This window comes from Arachis duranensis, chromosome 1 (genome assembly GCF_000817695.3).
Source record: "Arachis duranensis cultivar V14167 chromosome 1, aradu.V14167.gnm2.J7QH, whole genome shotgun sequence".
Taxonomy (NCBI): domain Eukaryota; kingdom Viridiplantae; phylum Streptophyta; class Magnoliopsida; order Fabales; family Fabaceae; genus Arachis; species Arachis duranensis.
Genome location: NC_029772.3, coordinates 87807862 through 87825992, shown reverse-complemented (window position 1 = coordinate 87825992; position 18131 = coordinate 87807862). Strand labels below are relative to the sequence as shown.

At 36.7% G+C, this 18131-nt stretch overlaps 2 protein-coding genes across 2 annotated transcripts; one reads left to right on the top strand and one right to left on the bottom strand.

The window, feature by feature from the left end:
- The first annotated feature begins 311 nt into the window (after positions 1 to 311).
- LOC107495745 (eukaryotic translation initiation factor 3 subunit K) lies at positions 312 to 2679 on the top strand. Its single transcript, XM_016116910.3, has 8 exons — positions 312 to 560; positions 659 to 715; positions 864 to 914; positions 1035 to 1097; positions 1351 to 1401; positions 1476 to 1542; positions 1887 to 1969; positions 2269 to 2679. The coding sequence occupies exons 1-8, from the start codon at positions 435 to 437 to the stop codon at positions 2470 to 2472; spliced, it is 702 nt and encodes a 233-aa protein (XP_015972396.1). The 5' UTR covers positions 312 to 434; the 3' UTR covers positions 2473 to 2679.
- A 1217-nt stretch (positions 2680 to 3896) lies between these two features.
- Positions 3897 to 12594, bottom strand: LOC107495755 (phosphoinositide phosphatase SAC3; the record flags this gene model as incomplete). Its single annotated transcript, XM_016116921.3, is given in 16 exon segments — positions 3897 to 4663; positions 4958 to 5066; positions 5327 to 5503; positions 5943 to 6134; positions 6759 to 6857; positions 7331 to 7452; positions 7910 to 8273; positions 8509 to 8637; positions 8751 to 8884; positions 9160 to 9257; positions 9379 to 9566; positions 9909 to 9985; positions 10128 to 10350; positions 10775 to 10940; positions 11025 to 11229; positions 11932 to 12594. Coding segments are annotated over 16 exon segments (2538 nt in total). The 3' UTR covers positions 3897 to 4534.
- Between the last annotated feature and the right edge of the window lie 5537 nt (positions 12595 to 18131).

Below are 18131 nucleotides of genomic sequence, written 5' to 3'. Positions count from 1 at the left end.
ACAAGTTTTAACAATTTTTAAAATATAATTAAAAATTAATTTAACAATTTTAATAATTTCAGTTAATTAAATATACTATTGAATTAAATTTTGATGTATTAGTATGACACATATTCATCTAATCATATCTTTTGAATGATAAATAAATTATTTTCGTTAATATAATATTATATAATTAAATGTATATAAAATTTATTTATACTAATAAATAACAATGCATAAAAAGTAAATTAAAAAAAAATTCCAAACAAAGTCGCAAATCCACGGCAAAAAAAGGGTTTACTAAAGGGTGTGTTTGGACTTTGGAGTTGGTAAGATAATTGAGTTAAAGTAACTAGGGTTTTCGCATCACCTGTTTACCTCAGTCCAGAAAACACAGGTAGAGATCGAGAGAGAGATCGAAAGAGAGAGAGAGACGTTGGTAAAAGAAAAAGATGGGAAGAGAAGCACCAAAGCAGCAGCAGCAGCCGCCGGTTGCATACACAGTAGAGCAGCTTGTTGCCGTAAATCGATATAATCCCGATATTCTTGCCGATCTCGAAAACTATGTCAACGAACAGGTTCCTATTCCCCTCCTCCCCCCGTCTTCTTCTTTGGGTTTTTCTTATATCATGTAAAAGTCTCTCAACATCACAAATTCCTTTTTGTTTTTCACCAGGTCTCGTCGCAAACCTACAGCCTCGACGCAAATCTCTGCCTTCTTCGCCTCTACCAGGTAAATAGTTATTTATTATAATTTTCGTTACTATTATTTTTTTTTTTTATTTCGTCACTGGTTTTAGGATCAATTACTTAATTCATCTCACGAAGTTGTTGCTGGTTCACAAATAATAGTTTTTTTCCCTTTGGATTTATCACTGCAGTTTGAACCGGATAAGATGAGTTCTCAGATTGTAGCCCGCATTTTGGTTAAGGTGTGCTTAATACGCTTTTGTGTCTGGTTTCGATTTCATGGCACTATTTGTATTGCTTGTTGTGATAGTTTATGTCAGCACATGATTAAATCTCTTATTTACTTGTTTGTTTGTGAACAGGCCCTTATGGCAATGCCAGCTCCAGATTTCAGCCTGTGTCTCTTTTTGATTCCTGAGCGGGTGGTATGTTTCTCGAACTAGTCTCCTCTTGCAGCAGTTCTTATTGATTTTCTGTACATATAAGTAGAGATTTGAATAAATGAATTTATAACTAAGTTTACAAAATCAGAAAGGAGTTTTGCAGCCACTGGTGTTCCAGGAATGTTGCATTTGTATTTGAATTGGGCTCATTGTGTTGATGATTAGTTCAGTTTTGTTTTTCTTTTATCACACTTTGTGCGATGTTAATATTTTTTTTTTTATTTGTGATTCTTAGCAAATGGAGGAGCAGTTTAAGACACTGATTGTTCTGTCACACTATTTGGAGGTATGCAACAGCTTTGTTATTCTAGCCTTGGGCACTTGTTTGAAATTATAAGCTAATCCTTGTCTACTCCTCAGACAGGAAGGTTTCGTCAGTTCTGGGATGAAGCAGCAAAAAATCGTCATATAGTTGATGCCGTTCCAGGTATTACATTATGTATTTTATTTTATAATTCATGGAATAATGATTATTGGCTGTTTACCAATCAATGAATTTTGAAGAATGTAAACCAGTAGATAGATTTGAAATTTCTATTCACAAGAATTTAAAGTTTGGTCATGCTGTTACTGCTTAAGTATACTTTGCTCCATCTGATTAGTTGTGTCAAGTGCCATTGGGAAGCTTGTTTGTCTTGAAATTAAGCATGTATATGATATATCATTACATAATTTACTACTATTACAAAATGCTGTCATATGTTCACTCTTAGTGCTCATGTTTGTCATAAGACACTGACTTCAATTGGTAATCAAAAATTCAAAATGCAGGATTTGAGCAGGCAGTCCAAGGCTATGCTATTCATGTCCTTTCCTTGACTTACCAAAAGGTTCCTAGAACTGTGCTTGCTGAGGTATGCTTGTAATTGTGCTTGTAGCATTGTTGAAGCTTGAGTTCATATATCGCTGGAACCAAGTACACATTCTCTAAGTGCTAGTTGAACATGTTTGAGGTGATGGGATGACACATGTTTATAGTACAACAATACTAGGGTTTAATATTACTGTTGACTGGTGTTCTGAAGTTTGTTGGGAACCGTGGTTTGTATGAAGATTGTTTTTGTTTTCATTACTTTGTAATACGAGTATGATTGTTGCATTGATCTCTGTAACTACAAATTTTAAAATGGTTTGTTCTTTGTGAAATGCACAGGCAATCAACATAGAAGGTTTATCCTTGGACAAATTCCTCGAGCACCAAGTAGCCAACTATGGTTGGGTCATAGAGAAGAGCCAAGGCAAGGGTCAGCTCATTGTCCTTCCCAAAAATGAATTTAATGACCCAGTTTTGAAGAAAAATTCCTCAGATAGTGTACCATTGGAGCATATTACTCGCATCTTTCCCATTCTTAGTTGACTTTTCCACAGCTGGACTACATTTTTTATTTATTCCACTGGAAATTTGAGATCAGTTGCAACAAAATCTAGTGGTGCGCCTTGCTTTAGTTTGATATTTGGTGGACTTATATCGTAGTTTGCTCAGATTTTGCATTAATATCGGGAGAATTAATTTTCTTTAATGCGATTAATTATCCACTAAATAGCAGCTGCTGCTTTTTATTTTTATTGTTATTTTTTTGGTATTGAAACGGGGCAGCATTATTATTATTGAGCTTCTTGTTTTACCTACTAGATTTAAGTGTAATTATTAAATAACAACTATGTTATGTATACGTTAAAATCAGTTACTACTATAAAATACATGTTAGAATATAAAATACATTGAATTCTGTATTTTATATAAAATATAAAATATAAAATATACATTGAAAACTAACTAAATATGTATTTATACACATAAATAATAGTTGATTTTAGTGGTTAATTTTAGTATATAAAGACGGAATAAATTTTGTTATGGCCTTGAATTCTATGGCCTAACATGTATTAGGCGAGAAAACCAGTTGCGACTCATTGCACCTTGGTTTTTATTTCTTACGATAGCGTGAAGATTTCTTTTCCTTGTGAACTTTCCAGCTTAGAATTTCACTAGCATATGTGCCTAAAATTTAAGAGTTATCTACTAAATCGAAACTCAAAAGATTTGATAAAAACAACCTTAAAAAATTTGAATGACAAAAAAGTTTTTAATTTGACATACGTACCCATTCATCAATGAATTTCATTTCCGACAATGTTGAATGCTGATCTAGCTAACGGAATGGATGCTAACTCTTAATCTTTCATTACTTATGTGGCATTTTAAATAATTTTCACTTCTTTAATGCTTAGTCTTTTTCACCTCTCAGCTTTCACCTACTACGATTCATAATTGTTTTTTGTTCCGTTTCATTTCGAGTTCATTTATTCAATTTGAGGTAATCATTAATCAACTTGTGGCTTGTACATCAAATCTTTGGCTACCGTGTTGAGAAGTATCTTCTTTCTTTGTTGGTAGTGTCTTGGACTTTCTTGCTATGCACTTTGCTCGCACCATGTCTCCATCTTGCTCCATGATTTGCAACCAAGAACCGCTACAGAAGGGAGAGTGACAACTGAACTATTAGTGTTTAGGGTTCACCCAAATTGAATTGGGGCTTTTGTATTTCCAGCTTGTACATTGTTAAAATTAATTAAAAATAACACAAATAATGAAAGACTAAAACAGTTGGCCAGATCAACTACCCCATTAGCCAGACCAACATTTAATGTTAAAAGCACATTTTTGTCATCCGAATTTATCAAGGTTATTTTTGACTTTTTGTTGACACCTGAATCTTTTGACTTTTGAGCACCAATTCAATAGTGCTCGTGTTGTGATCCAACTAGAAACTGAACCAGTTTGCAATGAAACTAAATAAGTTAGGCTCTTCAGTAGTTTACAAAATGATCAGTATCATAGAAAAAAGTAGCATTGGGTAGGGTAATTTGGAGTTTACAGGAAATTTATTGCTTTTCCTAAGAACCGCAAAACAGAAAAACACTACTATTGGTACTAAGCCCAAATAACAGTGTTCTCATGAATTATACATTGCAGTAAGTTATTAAAAAGAATCAATTAACTGCAATTCTAAGAAGTGGAGGTCCCACTAGACAGGGTAACGATATGTACAAGTGCACCTACTATCATATTTTAACTGGTGAAAAGGGTTAAGAAATACAGCCAGCTGCAGGGAAACAACATGATCAATAAAGGAGATAAGAGCGGGAAAACTTAGAAGAATTTTTACAACCGTTTGCTATGTACTCTTTTTTGCTATGCTTCTTGGGATTTGATGGAGATTTTGCACCAACTAATGCTGCATGTCACTACCAAGAAAGGCCCCAGGATTCTTCCTTAGCATCTTACAGAGAAGCCTACTCAAATGTAGCCCCTTTCCTTATCATTGAGCTCTTTCTAGTGTTCTTCTAATCAAGCAGAGGACGCCAACTCAATGGGAAAGATGTTCGTTACTATCATTGCTTGCTTGCAGATGTTCTCAATGGCAAAGTGTCTGACCATAAGTTACCCATTCAACAAAAGTGTCAGGGAATTCATCCGGCACGTTGGACTTGGCATCATTTTGTGCATTACCGCAAGATAACTCCGATTCAGCTCGTTCCCTTCCCTGATAATTATATTTCACAGAATTATTACTTGTATTCCCTCAGGGATGTCACACACTTGACATATGGTGACACCTACTATGATCATTTTTAATCGGTATACTCCTACTGGTCCAAGAACGGGATTGATTTTTTATTTGGTCTGTTTTGGTTTCCTTCCCAAACAGGATAAATCCTTCGTTTTTATAAAAGGCAAGTGCCTGCTGGGTTTAAACAAGATCTATGCTACAAGAACTAGATACATTGCATTTTAGTGGAATCTAATATTATAGTATAATCAGAAGGGTAGTAAAAACCTTGAGGCTGGAACTGGCCAAATCACTAGTGGATGGAGCAGCTTCTACCATTCCATTGGTAATATTTTCTGAAGAAAGCCCGGTAACTGGAGAGTTGGTAATTGATGACCTGCTTTCAGTTGAAAGATAAACACAACTGTTTTTTGTTAAAATGAGAATATATCTCTCAAAGGAAGGACAGAAATACAACAAATTTTGGAGATGATCAGAAATCAGGAGTTACTAGCACCCCGATATACTCAGTGAGAGATACTTCACTATAAAATTTATAAAATCTAACCATACCCCATTGTGCTCTTATATTCTTTCCCACAATACAACATTCTTGATGGAAGGAATACATAATGACATAATGTTAGAAAGTGTCACCTGTCATATAGCTCATCTTCACATGAATTTCCAGAAGAAGATAGCCAATCCAAGTCAACAAAGTTGGAGCAGCTGAAAGAATCCCCGTGATCAGAATAGTAAATATGGTCACTGTCATGGAAGCGTTCTCGTTGCATGTCTCCAAAAAGCTGTCTCCGAGGCATTGAGGGAGTATACCTACATTGGGAAAAGAATTAAAAAATTGCATATCATCACATGTGAACTTGTATGGACAAAGCAGCAACTGGCAAAATTCCAACATAAGTTTCCAACTAATATCAGCATGGTGGGAGCCTATTAACAAAGTTTAGATTTCAAATTAGAAATTGCACTCTCTTAATTGGCATTCCAATGTTCAAACACATCAGAGGCTAAAAGTTTGAGAAGAATGTCTCGAATGGAATAAACTTCTTCCATCTTCCGGTTTATGCAAGTTCATGTGTATTTATTATGTTAGTTACTATACGGATGTTCTCAAACAGAAAGATTGCTAAATTCTCTCATGAATCATGATCACAGTACAAAAGAGAGAAGATGCATAAAATGGGATGCTGACAAACTATCTCCTGTACGAAACAGATTGAAACTCAAATTGGCATGGAGACAGAATAAAAACCTTGAAAATGACATGTCACTCTCAGTAGTAGATATATCAGGAGATGACTCGCAAAAGGGCTTGCTTGCTTCTCCAGATCGGTCTGGCATGCTTGCATTTGAGAATTGTTCATCCTTGGCATCCGGTGCTGACATAGGTGTAGAAGTATCACGAAGAATGTTTCCGTCTGAGAAGGATCTCTTCATAATTGACCTAAGAAACAAAATTTCAGAGTTACCACAAAGGGTTAACAGCAGATATTTTTAATGGAATAGCTGCATGTTAACAGGACATTTTGCAGCAAGGTCGTAATTATTATGAATGTGGTATCTATATACTCCTCATTTCTGATACTCTCTAGACTTGTTCGTTGTATATTATCTCAAACTTGACACTTGTGCTTTTGATGATCCCACATGACCATAGTACTGTAAGGATCAAAAGGGCCAATACTAATCAAATGTTCTGCATATATGTCATTTATTTCATCAGTCTTTCTTATTTCTGGTTATTTGATTTACTTCAGATATTTAAGCCTAGATCTATTACTACTACTATTTTACACTGGCTGTTATAAAAGATCACCACTACTGGGCATATGTCTATTTTTTTCCCCTAATATCTCCTAAATGCAACAATTTAACCAAGTTTTTTAAACTAGAATTTAGTTTTAGGTTTTGTTATCTTCCGGGGTGAGTTTCATAGATCATGCAATACTATAAGGAAGGAGATGGCAAACAGCTTAAGTTCTAAAGAGTAGAAACCTTTACACAAAACTGATTCATGGAAAATTATGCAATAAAGGTATCTTCTCGTACATAAATAGCGTTCAGATACCTTGCATCATCATCTCGATATCTCCCTGCATCAAAGTGCTGATCTGCACCCAACTCCCATAGAGCAGGTTTACCATGTGGCTCTAAATCTCCCAAGAATCTGTGCAAATTAGGTAGGAAAGAATCACCTCATGATTGTATAAAAGAGTAATCATTGAAGATCACAGAAAGATCTTTACTAACAGGAAATATATAACAAAGGCATCAACTGCCAAAAATAGACAGACAAAAACCTGCTATGATTTGAGACAAAAGCAAGAAATGCAGGGAGATTGGAGAGTTCAGTCCATCGACAATGTTTTGTTAATTTATTTTACAGTGTATAAGCAGAATTCTTATTTACCTTTTCCTGTATTATCAAACCTTCTTTACATGAAAAGAAATTTATTCATATCCAACTCAAAAGCATACTATAAGATTCTTCCAAAAAAGAAGGGAGGGTAGAAACAGAACACACAAGCAACAAACAAACTGGATAAGCAGGATTCTATGATTAATAGATACAAGTCAACCCCTGCAAATGTAACTTGGAAGCACATGAAAGATAAGAAAATGCATTATTGCAGTCCATACACATTAATTGCATCTTGTTTCTCAGCATCCATATATGCATTGCTGTAATAGCGTTGAAGAGTCCTAAAGAACTCCTGTGACTGTATTGCAGCTCTCCATTGGCCTCTCCTCTCCGAAAATATCTACGTAGAAACAATAGTTAAAAGAAAAAAACCATCAGACAATGCTGCTGAACTGTTATGTTACACCATACTACATATCAATTCAATAAAATAATTTTTATATACAATCCAATGACAACTTTCATTCCGCCCATTTAATGATAAAGCGGAATATAACAGGAAAGAAATAAAAAAAGAGCTAAATGTTGATCAGCCTATCAGCAAGGTAACTCCATTCTCACAAATGCAAATATGATTCAACTCTGAATTATGCATAACATCAATTAGTTGTATTCATCATGCCAAATTTATCAATGTTCCCTAAAAAAGACACATGCTAACAAGACAGTTGTATAGCATCCAATTGCTATTATCTGTCTCTGGTTTATCCGTAAAATTGTTGAGGATGATTATTAAAGAAGTCTCCTTTCTAAGGTTAAGCTCTGAACTGCAGACTGAAATTGCAACTACAAATCACCTTATTGTGTGCAGCAGAACCACCATACTGATGTGCAAGTGTATCACCCATCCGCTCATAAAACCCCATAAGATCATCAGCTACGGGATCATTGATGTCAATCCTTGGGTGTTCTATAACTCCCAAAGCATGGAGCTGGCGGCCAAGTGCAGCCAACCCATATGCATACTGAGCAACATTTGTGCGATCTAAGCAGTCTATGCAATTGGTCCTGAGCACACCCCTCTGCAACATGGGTGGTTTGATAGAATTATTTCCATCAGCATCATTATCTCGTCCACTAGATTTCCTCTCTAAATTATTAGCATCCTCGTTTTCATCACCAACATGTCCAGCAGGTGACAAGCTTTCCTTATCGACATTACTGGAAGCCAAAATTAACATCAGTTCACATGAAAAGCCAGTGAAACAATTTCCAGTATTCCAACTCTCCACAAAGGATTTATTGCTTTTTTAGTTAACATTGCTTGCTTTGTTCTGTGAAAAAGTGTAAATAACTTTTCTTATGTTTTATCTCAAGCCACTACACAAGTACACAGAACAAATCTAAACAATGTTGAAAAGGCAATTGAAAATTTGTAATGAAATGCAAAACTTACTCAGTACACGGCCATTTGAGATAATCTTCTGACCTCAATGTTGGTGGTACTTGGCAGTAGAAAAAACCAGTTAATGTCAAGGCATATGAAGCCACTTTGCCCAAAAGCATCAACACATTTGTAGCTTTGCTGGAAGTTTTTCCCCAAAAGAAGAGAGAAAAAATAAAAGAGCCACTTTTGAATAAGCTTACTCAGAACAAACAATGCAGTTCGCATCAAAGGATAAGATGAAAGACACCAACCTTTGAAAATGTTTGTGCAGATCCCAGTGAAGGAACCTAAGCCTGTCCTCCTCAGATAAATCTTTATTAATGAAATCTATTGCATTAGCAAACTCGGAGCGAAGTATGGATTCACGAGGCTTCTTCTCGTGCGTCTGTTGTAAAAGCATATCATTAATCTCCTCAAAAAGCTCATAAAACGTAAATGAGTCAAATATAAGACACCAAGCCCATCGGCAGAACTTCTACTGTCATTTTAGTATTTAATGTTCTGAGTTTTAGAAAATATTATTATAACATAAAGCTAGTCAAGACATTACCAGATATAACATCAATGTATCATCGCAACCAAGATGCAAGAAAATCTAAAATTGAGATAATTAGATTATATGATAACATGTAATATATAGGGAGGATTATGGGAAGTTACCTTTATTAAATTTAAAATTATTATGGGATTTCCATATCTTTTCATAAGATTTTCAAAATGAAGTCTGGTGGCTTGATAATTCTGATCCTTCTTTGACACTGGTGGGAAGAAATGCTTTTATTAGCAAACATAAGGACACTAACACGTGAAAGGAAAGAAGTTATGGGGGAAAAGATATCTTTCCAAGTATTGCCATATTCATGAAATTGGAATACATACGTATAATATCTGGTTTAATATTTAGACGTGAAGTTTCCTGCGACCAGAAAAGAGGGATCGAACCACGGTTCTGAACAACAGAACTTATTTGGATGGGTAGACCTTCTGGAACATCTTCAAATACGATTTGTTCTGTCTCAACATCATTAGCAACTCTACCATTCTCATTCACACCTCGCCTTAAATATCTGCAAAATAAAAATATATAAATAAAGCCATGAATTTGCATGTATCATTTGAACTTGAACACTTGCAGCCATACCCATCCTTCAAATTTTCATGATTGCATTACAAGCAAAAGTAAAGAACATTTCTGTATCATTTCATATCTAGTACCCATTACACATTCCAACTTCAAAGGCATAGTGACCAAATCATGAGAAAGGCAACTCATATACTGTGAAGGTTTCATACTATATTTTATAGAATCAGATGTATAACACTATAACCAACCACAGAATATACATGATCACGTTGTAACAAGTTACAGTGTTTAAAAAGATAAAGATAACACAATGAAGACTACAGACCTAGTTCCAGCATAATGACGTGATCGCCTTGCAATGAGCGTGAGTATGAAATCCTGCCCAGATATCGTTAGTGTGTCCTAGCAAAGCCACAAGTTAAGTACCATAATGTTACTCGGCATAGCAGGGATTCGGCAAATTGTAAAGCCACCAAATATTTGAAAAGATTACTCAACTAGCTTAACAGTATTCAATGGAATTTTAAAGTGTCGTTCATCTCACCTGTTTAAAATAGCCATAAACTAGAGCAACTGTCCAAAGAGTATTCTGGAGGTGATTCCTAATTCCTCGTGTCAAGAATTCATTCCACACAAACATGGTCTCATAAAGGACATGGCCTGTCTCATTATCACACATGTTTCTTTGAAGACTACGCATAATGTGATATGAGTAGCTGAAAAAGAAATCCTTTGTAAGGTCGACTGTGCACAGCAGCTTCTTGTATCTAAAATACCGATGAGAAAAATCATATAAGTAATAAAAAATGTGACATTCCAGAATAACAGAAAATGAGGCAAAAATGCTGCGTTTAAATTCAATGATGGCACAAGGGAAAAATAAAAACACCTAGCACAGCACAATCATGTCCTATTTCATCATTGACAAATTGCCAATCAAAATAATTTCTCCTCAACAAATCTGTGCCACTGTTTTATAAGTTATTTTATATATATTTGGATCAAATAGGAAGAATGTATCAAGAAATTTTTACATGAGGTTCTGTTCAAATTAAAAGAAATATGAACAGAGGAGTGTAAACATTGGACAGAGGGATATAATCAGCAGGATAACTAAAGACGAAAGTAAAATTAGAAAAAAGAAGAAAAAAGAAAGAGACTTAGTTTGATAGCATGTGGAATTGTAAAGACCTGTTTTCGTGTTTAGAATTGATGATATCAGGCCGAACCAAAGAATTAGGCAGCGGAATCATCTCAGTCTTTGAGACAGCATATACTGTGTGACCACAGATTGCACCAATTTGCCTTCTTTTTGTTATAAGCAGCATGTAGTAAGGTCCCAGAAATTTGATGAACCCTAAAGCATAGAAGCAGAATAACATATTATGATAAGTGCTAATAATTTGTCAGCATGCGCGGAAGACGTTATGGATCTACATACCAACAATTCCATAACAAGTTGTAACAAATTTCAGGCCACCCGTGGCCTTGTTACCCTCATGTATCCGGCGCAACAGATCAGAACATTCACTTTCTGTGTATGTGGTTGAATCTTCACGCAAGTTTAGCTCACAAGGATCTAGGCGATCAATCTTTAACACTCTCCAATATGTCCTGCTCTTGTCCCTTCCTATCATATAAAAGTTCTGTGGCATAAAACAAATTCAAAAGGTAAAACATTTTAAAGAAAAGAAGTGGACAATAAGCACTGCAACCTCAACAAAGTTTCCAATCTTATAGCCCACTATTTCTTCCAAACAGTTCATACTGCGAAGCATCTAAAGCTTGAAATGAGGCTCACTTTAAAAAGATGAGTTTAGGCAAAAGATACATAATACTTCGAGGTTAAAAATGACTAGGAAGCATCAATATAATCTCAAACGACAAGACAAAAAATAACATTTCAGAAAGACAACGCTGAACGAGGTTATAAACTCTATGAGTACTTTCTATGGTGCATATTGCAGTCTACCATGCAAAATCAGATGTTTTGAATGCTCAGCTGGTTTCATGCTTCATCCAAAAACATTCAACACTGCAATATCAGTACTAATAGCCAGTTGCAAGATGACGAGTGCCGTATAACTACAAAAGCTTATAAATACATAAAAGCTGTAAAAATCCCTTTTCACTTGCATGTTAACTTTACATGAATATGAATCAGAAATCAGTACACTGATAAAATCTTTGACCTGAAGTGAAATAAAAATTACACAAAATTTTCAACGATGCGGTACAAATCACATGAGGAATTCAAAGAGATCTTACTACAACAATAGCAGATACCAAACTAGAATAAAATTTAGCAAAACATATGAAAGAAATAAGAAAAGGGAGATTAAGATTACCGATCGAGTCTCGTAGAGCCTGAATTTCTGCATACAAACGTGCGAAGGAAGACTAACTTCTTCAGAGGCAGGAGGAGGAGGAGGAGGAGGAGAGTGAGGAGAAGGCTCATTCTCTGAAGACGCCATGACTCTTTCTGTCTCAGTTTCAGATCCCTCCCCCGAGCCTCAGGCTCAGGGAAACTATCAAAATGGCATGCAAACAGTGCCACCAAAAAAACGAAGAAGAAAAAAAAAAACTTTTTTTTTTTACCAGAATTCAGAATCGCCGCATTGCAGAACACAAAACCATATCCTGAACTCTAGGTTGCTTGCTTCAGATACAGTATTATTTGTCAAACACAGATTCGAAATCATTAATCTCCCATCATAATTTCAGCTCCACCACCAGAACCACCAATCCCACCGCCTTGCAGCTATACCCACCTATCTCATATAACCCAATAACGACCCAGTATTCCTCACTTGAGCTTCAATACACCCAGATCAAAAAATTGACAACCCAGAAACAAAAAATTGAATTTTTATTTTCTTTTTCTATATCTATATATCTATATGTCTGCTATTATTGAGTTGGAATATGCCTTTGTACCTTAGGGTAGAGCGGAAACAGCATGTGGGTATTTTAAATATGGAATCTTTTTAGAAAGGGGAAACAAGATACGAGGAGAAGATCAAGCACAGAAAACTGGGTAAGGAAAACTGGAAAAAGGAGAAGATTTCGGAGGTTCCAGAACAAAAAGTTGAAAACCACGGGTGCAGAAACAAGAGCTTCTAATTATTGATTCAATGTTTTTTATTTTCTATTTTTTATTCTATTTTTTTCTTTAAAAAATAATTTTATTTTTCTTCGGAACGATAGTGGAAAAGAAGGGCAGATGTGAGCAACAATTAAAAGTGTAAAACTACATCCCATTCCAAAATACATAATTTATATTTATATTTAATTTTTTTTACGGTATTTTTTCACAGATCAAGGATTAATCTATCAAATTAGAATTCATTAAAGAATTTGTTGTTAGCCATCAAAATTCGAACTCCCAACATTTATATAACAAACTAATAAATCGAAGATGAGCGGTGGAGTGAGCGGGGAAGAGACTTTGAGGGTGAAACACGGTGAGGCAGCCGATAATGTCGGCGGAAGAGATAAGGGGGAGAGCGGGGGAGGGATTGCATCAGGAGAAAAGGAGGATCATATTTCGGGAGGGGTTTCTAAGCCTTTGAAGGTTTCTTTCAGGGACAAAGTTGTGGGTTCCAAGATTGCTAAAGCTTTTTCACTTGTTGAAACTTTATCGGGAGATAACATTGCGATAGTTTCTGGAAAGCAAGGAGATCTCTTACCACCGAGTGTCACATTTACCCAAGAAGCTAAGAATTGCTTGGCAGAACCTTATAAGGATGCTATAGTGATTAAGGTGCTAGGTAAACATTATAGCTACACTGCATTGTCTCATAAACTCCGAACGGTATGGAGGATTAAGGGAGGTTTTGATTTATTGGACGTGGGATTTGACTACTTTCTTGTGAAGTTTGATGTGGCTGAGGAGCGAGAAAAGGTTCTCTTAGGAGGTCCATGGATGATTGAGGGAAATTATGTGGCTGTGAAGCCTTGGGACCAAGAGTTTAGATCAAGTGAAAACTGTTTTGGAGCAACTTTAGTGTGGATTAGAAACAATGCAGGAGGAGGAACTAATGCCAAGGTGATCAGCGATGTAGCAAAACAGCCAGAAAGCTCAAATTCAAAAAATCCAGTGCATGTGGAAAAGGCAAGTTTTTATTTTGGCAGGAATCTTGGAGATGAGACTGTAAATGTTACTGTCCCGAATTTGGTGGAGAGTGATTTGCATGCTGTTCATGTAGACCATGCACAACATGAGGATTTGGAAGGTTGGACTCAAGTGATTAGGAAAGGAAAGTATAAAATGGGTCAAAAGCCTTCTCCTATTACCCATCAGGTCCAACCAAAAGCAAAGAAGACTCCTAACAAGGCTACCAGTACTTGGACAAGGCCTAACCACCAACGTACAACACATGCTACTGGATCCAAAGTAAAATTAAGCAGGGGCATCAATATTGGAAAATCGGTTAGTGTGGCTTCTTCGGGGACTCGGCACAATGTTCATTATCAGCAGCAATGTGAGACAACAAATGGCACTGTGCGAAAGCGTCCTCGCCCAAACTCTTTGCAGAATTCACCAGTAGATAAGGATGGAGCATCGACGGCAGGTATGGTGCAAGTTTCGACGGAGAAAATTGGGCTGCCACTTGAGAGTCCATTAAAGGCAGGATTGTCGAAGACAGGGACAACATGTTGAGTCTCGGGTTTGTTATTGGAACTCTCTTTTTGCTGTTTTTTATGGATAGTTTCAATATCATAGCCTGGAATGTGAGGGGTGCGTCTAACAAGATGGCCCGTGTGCATTGCAAAAATTTGGTGAGAATATATAAACCATCTTTCTTCTTTCTCTTTGAGACTCATACCATGTTTAATAATTTAAAAAATTTTTGGGATAAGTTGGGTTTTCATTGTGTTGGTATTGAGGAAGCAGTAGGACACAGGGGTGGCATTTGGTTTCTATCTTCTATTGCTAATTCTTCTTGTGTGGTTATTGATCAAATTGACCAATGTATCACAGTGAAAGTGAGTGTGGGTAACTTAGTTTGGCTTTGTAGTGCAGTATATGGGAGTCCTCAATTCGAAAAAAGATGTATGCTTTGGGATCATTTGCGTTCTATTAATTCAGGCCATAATAGACCATGGATGGCCATTGGTGATTTTAATGAGATTGTGGCACCAGACGAGAGTACAGGTGCTTATTTTTTTTTTCACAGAGCTAGTCTATTAGCTACTACTCTAGATGACTGTGAGCTCTTTGATCTTAAAGTGACTGGTAGGAGATATACTTGGTATAGAGCAGTTCAGGCTAGCAGGGACTTGGCTAAAAGGTTGGATAGAGCTCTAGTTAATGAGACGTGGATGTCAATGTTTCCTGAGGGTTATTCTGAAATTCTTAGCAGGCTTCATTCTGATCATTGTCCTATTTTAGTTCGTTGTCATGGTAGCCCCAGAGTGAAAGGTTCTCGTCCTTTTAGGTTCCAAGCTGCGTGGGCAACACATCCTTCTTATAAACATGTTATTAGTAAGGCTTGGAATCAAGAGTTTGGAGGCGTTACTGAAAGGCTTAAGATGGTTCAACAGGCTTCTTTGGACTTCAACTCAAAGATTTTTGGAAATATTTTTGTGCGAAAAAATAAGCTGGAATATCAGATTGATCAGATTCAACGGCGTTTGGAGGTTACCGATGTGTTATCTCTGAGAATTAAAGAAGCTGAACTGAGGGAAGATTATAATAGGCTTTTATTGCAAGAGGAACTTTTTTGGTACCAGAAATCTAGAGAGCAGTGGGTCAAGTATGGGGATAGAAACACTAAATTCTTTCATCTTCAGACTTTGGTGCGTAGAAACCATAATAGAGTACATGGATTATATGTTAGAGATGGGTCTTGGTCTACTGATCCAGATATTCTCCAGGAAGAAGCCCTCTCTTTTTACAAGAATCTCTTTGGTACAACGGAAGAGGTTGAGGTTGATTGTTTAGGGGATGTTCCGATGCCCACTCTAAGCACTGAGGCTTGTGCTAGGTTAATTGACCCTGTCTCTTTTGCGGAAGTCAAGTCAGCAGTATTCAGTATGAGCCCTTTTAAGGCTCCTGGTCCAGATGGCTTTCAAGCTTATTTTTTTAAAGAATATTGGGAGATAGTAGGCACTGAGATTTGGAATATTGTCCGGAGCGCTTTTTTGGGAGAGTTCTTAAATCCTAGCATCATGGAAACTCTGATTGTGCTTATTCCTAAAATTGATAATCCTACCTTTATGAAGGATTTCAGGCCTATTAGCTTGTGTAATGTGGTTTATAAAATTATCACCAAAGTATTGACTAACCGACTTCGGCCTTTTCTTCCAGATATTGTTAGTCCTTTACAAGGAGGTTTTATTCCGGGTCGTGGTGCTCCTGATAATATTATTGTGGCCCAAGAAATTTTGAATTTCATGAAGCACACAAAATCCAAGAAAGGTACTCTTGCTTTTAAAATTGATCTTGAAAAAGCTTATGATAGGGTGGATTGGAGGTTTTTGGAGAGTACTCTCATTGCTTTTGGTTTTCCTATCATCACTGTTAATTTGATTATGACTTGTGTCCGTGCATCCTCTCTTTCTATTATGTGGAATGGGAATAGATTGGATAGTTTTGCTCCTAGAAGGGGGCTTAGACAGGGCGATCCAATGTCTCCTTACTTATTTGTGCTTTGTATGGAAAGACTTGCCTGCTATATATCTCATAAGGTGGTCGAGGGTGTGTGGAAACCAGTTTCTGTCACTAGGGGTGGCCCAAAATTTTCTCATTTGATGTTTGCAGATGATCTCTTACTCTTCTGCCAGGCTACAAAAAGTCAGGTCCAAATGGTCATGCATTCTCTTAATATTTTTTGCAAGGCATCTGGCATGAAAGTGAATCTTGAAAAGTCTAAAGCTTTTTGTTCTAAAAATGTGACTGCTCGTAGAAGAGATATTTTTACTAGTGTTTCTTCAATACGTTTTGCTTTGGACTTAGGAAGATATCTTGGAGTTAACCTTAATCATTCCCGTACCAGTAGGGCTTCTTTTCATTCGGTGATTGAAAAGGTGAGGGGGAGATTAGCTAATTGGAAAGGAAGGCTTCTAAATAAAGCAGGGAGACTTTGCCTGATCAATTCTGTTGCAGCATCCATTCCTGTCTATCATATGCAGGTATCCTTTTTTCCAAATTGGGTTTGCGATAAATTATCTTCTATGATGAGACAGTTCTTTTGGAAGGGTCAAGTTGATGGTAGAGGTCTTTCTCTTGTTAATTGGAGGACCGTGATCACTCCAAAAAAATTTGGTGGCCTGGGTGTTAGAGACCCTGCGTGTGTTAATATATCTTTACTTGGTAAATTGGTGTGGCAACTTTTTCATTGTCAGGACAAGCCTTGGGTTGCTCTATTGAGGGCGAAGTATCTGAGGAATGAGGGAGTTTTAGATGGCCCTGTCCCTTGCAATGCTTCTCATGTTTGGAAGAGTATCTCAAAGGCTTTTGGTGCTCTTAAGGATGCCTTCTCTTGGTGCGTTGGGTCACTTGATCAATCTTTTTGGTTTGACAATTGGAGTATTGAGGGCCCAATTGCTCAAGATGTCCCTTTTGTACATATATCTGACTCTGATTTAACTATTAGAGACGTTTGGAAAGATGGTCAATGGAATCTCCATGATATTTTCTCTATCATTCTAGAAGATGTCAAACAGCGCTTGAATGCTTATAATCCGGATTTGAATGCTGGAGAGAGTTCGGGTTGGTCGTGGGGTGTGGCATCTTCTAGACTCTACTCAGCTAGGAGTGGGTACAGTTGGCTAGCCAAAAGAAAGTTTGACTGGAATGAGCATGATAATTGGTTGTGGGTATGGCGTCTACATATTCCTGAGAAGTATAAGTTCTTGATTTGGCTCAGTCTCCATAATGCTATTCCTACAGCAGAGTTTCGTTTGGGTCGTGGTTTAGCTTTATCTAGCACTTGTCATCGGTGTCAGAATGGTTCTGAATCCACTCTTCATTGTCTTCGGGAGTGCCCTAGTGCCAAGGAGGTCTGGACCCTTTTAGGCCTTTATTCAGATAACTCGAATTTACATGATTGGCTCTACAGAGGTGCAAAGAGTGAAGATGTTTTTCTTTTCTTTTCGACCATCTAGTGGATTTGGAGAAGCAGGAATCAGGACTTATTTAGTATAGATGATTCATGGAGTGCTAATAAAGTGGTGAGTTTGATTCGTAGTTCAGTAAGGGAGTTTCACACTATTTTTGCTATGCATCAATCTCTGTCTCCTCCTTCACTTTGTTTGCATTGGGTTCCACCTCCAGTTCATTCTGTTAAATTGAATTGTGATGCTAGTTGGTTTGCTCCTTCTGGCTATGCTGGTTTTGGTTGTATTATTCGCAATCCTGATGGATGTTGGTTGAAAAGTTGCACTGGAAAAGTCGAAGTGTGCAGTATTTGATGATTGGATTTTTGATGGTTTAGAATTTCACAAATGAATTCTCGTTGCAAGTATAGTTCCTAAACCAAACAATAATCTTTTCATACAAAAAGTTGTTTGTCACTAAAACAAACCCCTAAATTTATAAACC